Raw genomic sequence first — 9,876 nt, 5'->3', positions numbered from 1 at the left:
TCGTGTGAGAGCTTCAACCTCCAGAGACGCTGAAACCCTGGAACAACAAGAATCTCGCCTACAACAAAATCGTGTGAGAGCTTCAACCTCCAGAGATTCTGAAAATCCCGAACAACGCAACGAACGGCTTCGCACTAATCTATCACGATTGACCCATTCAAGAGAAAGAACACATTTAATGTTGGCGGCATACAATTATGACAAAAACAGAGACTACGAAAATCATGCAGATGTCGCCATTGGACCGATGAATAAAGTTTGTTTGCATTGCCATGCTTTGAAGTTTGCAAAGGAATCACCAGGAATGTGTTGATCAAATGGTAAAATAGTTTTGCCATCGTTAATTGAGGCACCTGAACCACTACTTAGTTACCTTTCTGGCACAACTCCTATTTCAAACCACTTTTTGAAAAACATACGCAAGTAAAACTCTTGCTTTCAAATGACTTCGTTTGGAGCAACGAAAATTATATCTGAAGGCGGTTACATGCCAACATTCAAAGTTCAAGGCCAAATATACCACAAAATCGGTTCATTGCTCGCAGTGCCACAACAAGATGCGAAATTTCTGCAAATTTATTTCACTGGAAATGATGCACTAGAAGTAGACAAGCGTTGCGCAATTAGTTCTGGGATCCGACGCGAAATTATTTCAAGCTTGCAGGCAATGTTCCATGAACAAAACAATTTGATTCGCCTTTTTAAAACAGCTCTGGATCAAATGCCATCAGATGACTATAGTGTTGTTATTAAAGCAGACAAAGCTCCTGCTGGTGAACATGAAAGGCGCTTCAATGCTCCAGTAACAGGGGATGTTGCAATTGTAATAGTTGGCACCGAATTCGATCGACGTGACATCATTATCCACCGGCGAAATGCTAATGTGCAGAGAGTATCGGAAACACATCGATCGTATGATGCACTCCAATATCCAGTGCTGCTTCCCCATGGAGAAGAAGGATATCATTTCAACTCAGGCAAGTCGACCCCAGCACAAGTGAAGCGACGACAAAGAAAGTGTCCTGCATGGATTATTATGCAAACCGCATTATGATTCGTGGAAATGAATCCAATCATATCTTAAAATGTCGTGAATTATTCCAACAGTTTATTGTGGACATGTACGCGAAAGTCGAAAGTGAACGTCTTCTTTTCATTCGCTTAAATCAAAAGAAGCTGCGCGTTGAAGAATACGTTCATTTACATGATGCAGTTGCTAATGATGGAGACATTGCTGACATTGGACAAATGGTAATTTTACCTGTAACATATACAGGAAGCCCGCGGCATATGCACGAATACGGGCAAGATGCTATGACGTACGTTCGAAAGTATGGACGACCAGACCTATTCATCACCTTCACTTGCAATCCATCGTGGAGTGAAATAACCGAATTGCTTTTTGCAGGCCAGAGCTCATTGCACAGACATGATCTTCTCGCTCGATAATTCAAGCAAAAGCTAATAAGTCTTATGAATGTCATCACGAAGAATTTTGTTTTTGGAGAAACCCGATGCTGGTTGTACTCAATTAAATGGCAAAAGAGAGACTTACCACACGCTCACATTTTGATTTGGTTGAAGCAAAAAATTATACCTACACAAATTGATAGCGTTATATCAGCCGAGCTTCCAAATCAAGCCGAAGATCCCATTCTTTTTGAAATAATCAAGAAAAATATGATTCATGGGCCATGCGGTACTTTAATCCTAATTTACCATGTATGCAAAACGGCAAATGCACAAAGCGATATCCACGTGAGTTGATTACTGAAACTCAAACTGGAGGTGATGGATATCCTCTGTATAGGCGAAGAAATCCCACTAATGGTGGATACACAACTACTATTAAGATGCGAAGTGTAGATATTGACATAGACAATAGATGGATCGTGCCATACTCGCCACTACTTTCAAAAATGTTTAATGCTCACATCAATGTTGAGTATTGTAATTCGGTAAAGTCCATAAAATATATTTGTAAATATGTTAACAAGGCAGTGACATGGCAGTATTCGGATTAGCAAATCGAGGTGATGAGATCACGCAATATCAAACAGGGCGCTACATCAGCAGTAACGAAGCAGTATGGCGGATATTTGCATTCAATATTCACGAACGATATCCAATGGTTCAACATCTCGCTGTTCATTTGGAAAATGGTCAGCGGGTTTACTTCACCGAAGAAAATGCGCAAAATAGAGCAGAGCAACCACAAAACACAACACTGACTGCTTTTTTCGAATTGTGTACATCCGAAAATTTTGCTAAAAGGTTGCTGTATCAAAATGTGCCCAAATATTATACTTGGAACACATCGACAAAAAAGTTCAACAGAAGAAAAAGAGGTGCAATTGTTCCAGAGCATCCTGGTATATATTCGTCCGATGCATTGGGACGTGTGTATACTGTTCATCCAAATAACGCCGAGTGCTATTATTTGCGGTTGTTGCTGCATACAATCAAAGGACCGACATCATTCCTTGCATTGAAAACCATCGACGAAGTAGAATGCCAAACGTACAGAGAAGCGTGCTTTAAACTGGGCTTACTTGAGAATGATCAGAATTGGAACACAACTCTGACCGAAGCATCACTCACGTGCCATCCAAAGCAAATACGAACTTTTTTTGCGATAATTTTAACAACATGCGCACCATCGAATCCTCGACAACTGTGGGAAATGCATCGTGGAAGCCTCAGTGAAGATATTCTAAGACAAGCACGTGCAAGCGATCCAAGTCAGGAATATTCGGATGACATTTTCAATGAAGCTTTAATATTAATGGAGGACTTATGCATGTCTATCAACAACAAAGCTCTTTGTCAACTCGGTATGCCAGCACCGACACGAGATAGAAATGCTGTACAAGACAGAGACTTGATGCGAGAACAGCAGTTTGATGCAAATCAGCTTGAACGATTTGCGCAAACGCAAAAAGAGTTTTTAGTTGCTGATCAGAAAAAAGCTTATGACAAAATCATGCAACGTGTAACCAAAGGAGATGGCGGAATTATCTTCCTAGATGCTCCAGGAGGTACCGGGAAAACTTTCCTCATCAATTTAATATTGGCGTCAGTTCGAATGCGAAATGGGATTGCAGTAGCAGTAGCATCATCGGGGATTGCATCAACACTACTTGATGGAGGACGTACAGCGTATTCAGCACTTAAGCTTCCATTGAATTTGCACCAGACCGAAACACCTACATGCAACATCAGCAAAAACTCTGGTATGGCCATAGTCCTTAAAACGTGCAAAATTATAATTTGGGACGAATGCACCATGGCACATAAGAAATCGCTCGAAGCACTTGACCGAACTCTGCGAGATTTTCGTGGAAAAGACCAACCGATGGGAGGCGCTCTTATACTTCTTGCAGGTGATTTTCGTCAAACATTACCCGTTATACCACGATCAACGCCTGCAGACGAGCTGAACGCGTGCTTAAAGGCATCGCATCTGTGGAACTATGTCGAAAAAATTACGCTCACAACAAATATGCGAGTGCATTTGCTGCAAGATACGTCTGCCCAAATATTTTCAAAGCAACTTTTAGATAGCGGAAACGGTAAAGTTCAGAGCATTCAAGACGTCATCGACAGAGTATTTCCGAACTTAACGATCAACTACCGAAATCCGGAATGGCTCCGCGAACGTGCAATTTTAGCTCCGAAGAACGACGATGTTAGTAAATTAAACGGTCAAATTCAATTGAAAATTCCAGGAGAAGCAGTCGAATATAAATCGATTGATACAGTAATGGACAAAGATCAAGCTGTTAATTACCCAACTGAATTTCTTAATTCTTTGGAGCCACCTGGAATGCCTCCTCATTCGTTGGCGTTAAAAGTTGGATCACCAGTGATGCTTATTCGGAACTTGAACGCGCCGAAACTGTGCAACGGAACCAGAGTGATAATAAAAAAATTAACACCGAATTTGATCGAGGCAACAATCATCAGCGGTAAATTCAAAGGCGAAGATGTGCTGATTCCACGTATACCGATGATTTCCAACGATTTACCGTTCGAATTCAAGCGGCTTCAATTCCCTTTGCGTCTTGCCTTTGCTATAACTATAAATAAAACACAAGGGCAATCATTAACTATTGCGGGTTTGGATTTGAAAAATTCGTGCTTTTCACATGGCCAATTATCCGTCGCCTGTTCACGAGTTGGGACACCACAAAATTTATATATTTACACACCAAATGAAAAAACTAAAAATATTGTTATCCCTTAGCATTAAAGTAAATAAAAAGGTATTCAATTTCAAATCTCTAAATACATGTGTTTTTCTTTGGCGGAGCAACACGCGCCGGGTATTCCTAGTATATAATAAAAATACATCCCGTTACCAAATTTCAATGGAATATCTGGAAAGCTAAGCGACTAGATTACATTCAACCAGACAGACCGAGGTACAGACGGTACTGGCTAAATCGGTTCAGCTCGTCGTCCTCATCATTTCGTAATGCATTTTCATGGATCTATCCCTTCTTCTTCTGAGATTTCGGCCTCATTTCGGCAGCTATTTGGGATTTCCTCGACATTTTTCACAGTTTTTATTAATAACTGTGCGTACGTCTTAGTTATTTTTTACGTTAAGCTGTGTGAAGGATTGAACTTTTTGGAATTAAAATGTTTGTTTTAGAAAAGTGAGGATTTCGATGGGATTTCATTGAAATCTGGGCTCGAATCGTGACTGAAGGGAACAAGTCAGCAATCGTACGAAAGAAAATTACGTGAACCGGCAGTCGTCTGAACACATTGGGATTATGACATACGAAAGTTAATGTATTGTAATTTGTTTGAAGTCGCGGTTGAATTGAAGGTAACAATAGTAATCGAATTGCATTTGTCGATTAATATTAGGGTTGCCAGACGTACTGCTTTTGGGAGTAAACGTACTCCTTTTTATTGTAATGTACTCCCTTGTACTACCAAAAAAAATATCTGGAAATGTACTAATTTCTTAGTTTTGTACTTCTTTTGTATTCCTTTTTCCAGCTATTAATATTTTATTATATACAGAGCGTAAAATAATAACTGTTGCACCGGTTTTATTGAAAAATAAAAGGGAACTTTATAGATTTTGCGAAAAAAGTAGTTAATTGTTAATTATCCACAGATTTTACTTACATGTTATTAATAAGTTTTTAAATTTTAACCTTCATTTGCGTTTACCAGCGGTAAACACTTTGAGAGAAAAGCTCAAGCGGCACGCAAGTCTTCGTCGGTTACTTTATTACATATCGTCACTAGACACGAATAAAGGCGCGAGCTCAAAAAATGACGGCGAAAAAAGACGAATAAAAAAACTTCAGCGTCAAAGACTCTTAACATACTTCGCCGAAGTTTTTCATAAGCATATTTTTTCGCAAAATTTTTTTACGGGCCTTTATTCGCCGTCAAAACACTAGCGCGCCTTTATTCGTGTGTAGTGACGATATCTTCTGTAACCATAGGCTAATTTCCTCCATTTGGCTCCTTTATACTCCGTCTTTTGTCCAACATAAAGCCTCATACTCAGCAATCGAAAAGACTCGGAACTGGTGACTAGGAGGCCATTCATTCGACCAACCCTATACCTATACAGTTTTCTTTTATACAAAATCTAAGAAAAAATACATCTGAAAAAAGCATGTACTTATCTCCCAAAGCTGGCAAATGGAAATAAGGATTAAAGTTTTAAAACTAATTAATAAAATTAAAGTAAACTATTTATAAAGTTTGCAAAAAATACTTTTTTCGAAAAATCTTTGCGACAGTTATTGTTATTACGCCCTGTACTTTGCCATTCATATTGTGGTAAACACTACTTAGTAAGTAAAGTTAAGTGTGATAGTGAAAAGGTGTAAGCATGGTCGTAGGCAGGTGGGTGCAGGGCGCTCGGGTATAAAAATCAGAAAAATTTTAAATTATAAAATAAAAAAATTGCCATACCTTCAGGAATAGCCTGAAATTCTTTTGTAGTATTTAACATTTATTGTTGCTTTGGAAAAGATTTCTATGATATCCGTGTTTGTTTGTACCTAAGTAATGGTAATTTGTAACAATAAATTGCACAAAAAAATTAAAACAAAAATTGTACTCCTTTTTTAAGTTCTGTACTGCTTTTTTTCTATCGAAAATAGAAATGTACTCCTTTCTCCGTTTCAGAATCTGGCAACCCTAGTTACTATAGACACCGAAATTTATTGTTCTTTTTTTTTTGAGAAAAACTAAAAAATTGAACGCAAAGCTGTAATTAGAAATTAGTTAAGTACGGGCTGAGTAGTTTTGGCAACCTATATCTAATTTTTGTACACGCAATTTCTGCTAAAATTTCCGAATATGGATGCTTCCTCAAATGTACCGCTTTTCTTACATTAACTGAAAAAAAGACGCATAGTGATCTATATTATATTGTTTGAGCTGATTTCTTTCGCAATTTCCTTAAATTCTTCTAATATTTTTCGGATTTCGTATGCATTCGATGGCTGTTTTGTGATCGAATGGCCATTCGAACGAACGAGATGAGCAGCACGTTCAAGTCTATTCTAATCCGAAATATGCAATTTAGAAAGTGGCCCGCAAGTGTCTTTATGTAGAGGGGGACATATGTGTTTTCACAGAACGAATGGGCGTTGCAATGCGAATGTTCCTTTGCTTACCATAAATGTATGAGTATAGTGTAAACTGATTTCTACGGCAATTAGTAATAGGCTTTGTTGGCCGACAGAGAAGATACAAATTTGTTTCTGCTTTATAGATCTTTCTACAAGGCTCGTTGAGGCATCCCGGATATATTACAATTTAGCATTTTTGAGCACCAAAATAATTTTTAACATTCATTCTTATATGCAACAATTACGGAAGCTCAGTAGTCTTATGTTTGACCTATTTTTCCCGTTCTTCTTCCTTATTGACGCTGCTAGGCGGATGCCTAAGTGATTTTCACAGAGACCAAAATAGCACGCCAGTCATTTCTCTTCTGTGCCAACTGACGCCAATTGGAAATGCCAAGTGACGCCAAGTCCTTCTCCACCTTCTTTCCAACGCAGAGAGGCCTTCCTCTGTTCGCTGCACTATGTCTATATCGCTGTACAGCTCATACAGCCCATCGTTATATTATCTGCGGTTTTCGCCATCGCCAATGCTTTAAGGTTCGTAATCTTTCGCAGAATCTTTCTCTCGAAAGCTCCAAGACCCGCTTCATCAGATGTTTCCATTGTCCATTGCTCTGACTATTTGTGTGATGGCGGGAGGTACTTCGCTTTGCCTTCGTTCACCACCAGAACAATTCGCTTTGCTTCTCTATCTAATCCCGAGAAGGCTGAACAGACGTGGCCCTTATTTTTACCGATAATGCCGATGTCGTCGGCACACACCAGCAAATTATCCCCTCTTGTAAAGTATTGCGCCTGAGGGGTTCAGTTCTGCGGTTCTTATTATCTTTTCCAACATTATATGAAAGAAATCACACGAAAGAGAGTCACTTTGTCTGACACCTCGTTTGGTATAAAACGGCTTGCAGAGGTCCTTCCCAATTCTGACGGAACTGATGGTATTGCTCAACGTCATTTTACATAGCCGTATTAACTTCGCAGGGATACCAAATTCAGACATCGCGGCATAAAGACAACTTCTTTTCGTGCCGTCGAAAGCGGCTTTGAAATCGACAAATAGATTGCGCCTGTCGATCCTATTCTCGCGGCTCTTTTCCAAGATTTGGCGTATTATGAATACTTGATCTATGGCGGATTTGCCAGGTCTAAAGCCACACTGATAAGGTCCAATCAGTTCGTTGACGGTGGGCTTCAGTCTTCCACACAATTTGCTCGATAAAAGTTTGTAACCTATGTATGCTTAGAAAACTGATCCCCCGGTAGTTGGCGCGTATGGCGTGGTCGCCTTTCTTGTGGATTTGGCAGAACACACTTAAATTCCAGTCGTCGGGCGTTCGTTCATCTGACCATATTCTGCATAAGAGTTGATGCATGCACCTCATCAGCTCCTCGCCACCGTAATTGAATAGCTCGACTGGCAGTCCGCAGGTCCAGCAGCTTTGTTGTTTTTCAGCCGCGTTATTGCTATTCGTACCTCGTCATAGTCAGGCGGTGCCGCATCGACTCCGTCATCATCGACTCGAGTTCGTCTTCTCCACTAATTTCAGTGCTGCTGCCATTCAATAGGGTGGAAAGGTTTTCCCTCCATAATTTAAGTATGTTCTAGAATGGGTATCAAGGTCGCCATGGTTGTTATTACAGGAGTTCCCCTGTGGGGCTATTCTCAAATGAGTTAGCTACAAATATCGTATCGCTATCTCAACCTTGCGACATTCATAACAAACTTCGGCATCTACCGATAGCGATCGGAAAATTGTGCTGACTCGTTTGAGAATAGCCACACTTGTCTTAAAACCTTCAGTAAGTCGCCTAACTCTCTGATAAAATTTTCGGGCGGTTTTCCTGTCGGCCAGCATTTTAAGCTCTTCGCTCTCAGGTATTTCGGTCTCTTCTTAGTGCGGCAAATACGTCTCGCTTCCCTCTTCAGCTCCCTATAACGGTCCCACATGGATCGCATGGTGCCCAATCGCAGCTAAATTGTATTTTTTAACTTAAGGAGAATGTACTTATACGTAAGAATAAATGTACATATAGACCATATGTAGTAGGCACGTTTTCTTAACATGAACTCTTTTTTCTTGTTTGAAAAGGTAGTCGGCTTTGAGCAATATTTTTTTATAAAGAAGAACTGGTTGAAAGATTGATACTCCATAAAACTAAAGTACCAAGGTAATGAGTGCGAGTAATGTGGACATTTTTAAACATAATTGTATATGCATGTGTGAATGTATTTAGTATTTATGTGTGAATAGACATACCCCTGTCGGGAGTTCCGTAGTCGACAACTAAAATAGCTAAAGTTTGGCCCACTTAATACGAAAACTTTTAACTGGTTTCAAATTCATGCAGGGCTCAACGGAGAAAATGTATGTGTACATTTTTTTATACCCGAGCGCACTTGTGCACAAGGGTATATTAATTTTGTTCACATAACGGTTGTTTGTAACAGCCAAAACGAATCGAGATAGATATAGACAAATGTATACATAAATGATCAGGATGAAAAAAGAAATCGATTAAGCCATGTCTGTCTGTCCGTCCGTCTGTCCGTCTGTCCGTCTGTCCGTGTACACGATAACTCGAGCAAAAATTGAGATATCTCAATGAAATTTGGTATGTAGGTTTCCCTTAATCCAAGGTAGGTTGGTATTGAAAATGGGCGAAATCGGACTTTAACCACGCCCACTTCCCATATAACGGTAATTTCCAGAAATACGAAAACTGCGATATTTTAGTAACTACTGAAGATAATTCACTCAAAATTGATATTTACAATAAGTTTTAGACGAAAAATAAGAATATTATAAATTTTTGGAAAATGGGCGTAGCGACGCCCACTTATGGTTACATGTGTATATCTTGGTAACCGCTGCACCATTTTCTTCCAAACTTGGCACAGTTGTTGGCCTTGGTACAGCATAAAAAACCGCCGAAACTTTTTAAAATCGGACAATAACCACGCCCACATCCCATATAACGGTAATTTAGAGAAATACAAAATCTTCGATAAATAATTAAATATTGAAGCTAATTTATTCAAAATTGATGCTTGTAACAATTATTTACCAAGAAATACGTTTATGGTAAAATTTTGGAAAATGGGCGTGGCACCGCCCACTTATGATCACATATAAGTATATCGGTAACCGTTCTACCAATTTGTACCAAACTCGGTATGGTTATTGTACTTGCCACGTGTAAGCAAAACGTTGAAAATTATTGAAATCGGACTAAAATAACGGCCGATTCTCATATAACGGTA

General features: G+C 39.3%; 2 protein-coding genes across 2 annotated transcripts in view; both read left to right on the top strand.

Annotated features, from left to right (window-relative positions):
• The first annotated feature begins 442 nt into the window (after window positions 1-442).
• On the top strand, window positions 443-1,054 carry LOC118741556. The gene has a single exon (XM_036473555.1). It carries the CDS (start codon window positions 443-445, stop codon window positions 1,052-1,054), a length of 612 nt encoding a protein of 203 aa, XP_036329448.1.
• A 951-nt stretch (window positions 1,055-2,005) lies between these two features.
• LOC118741555 overlaps window positions 2,006-9,876 on the top strand; it is a 13,595-nt gene continuing 5,724 nt past the window's right edge. The window contains exon 1 of the mRNA XM_036473554.1: window positions 2,006-4,137. Coding sequence (XP_036329447.1) covers window positions 2,006-4,137 — 2,132 coding nt within the window. The remainder of the gene's footprint in view (window positions 4,138-9,876) is intronic.

The sequence above is a fragment of the Rhagoletis pomonella genome, unplaced genomic scaffold, assembly GCF_013731165.1.
Source record: "Rhagoletis pomonella isolate Grant_MI unplaced genomic scaffold, Rhpom_1.0 Rhpom_scaffold_00006, whole genome shotgun sequence".
NCBI lineage: Eukaryota > Metazoa > Arthropoda > Insecta > Diptera > Tephritidae > Rhagoletis > Rhagoletis pomonella.
Note: the sequence above shows the minus strand (reverse complement) of the source record. Positions and strands in the feature narration are given on the sequence as shown.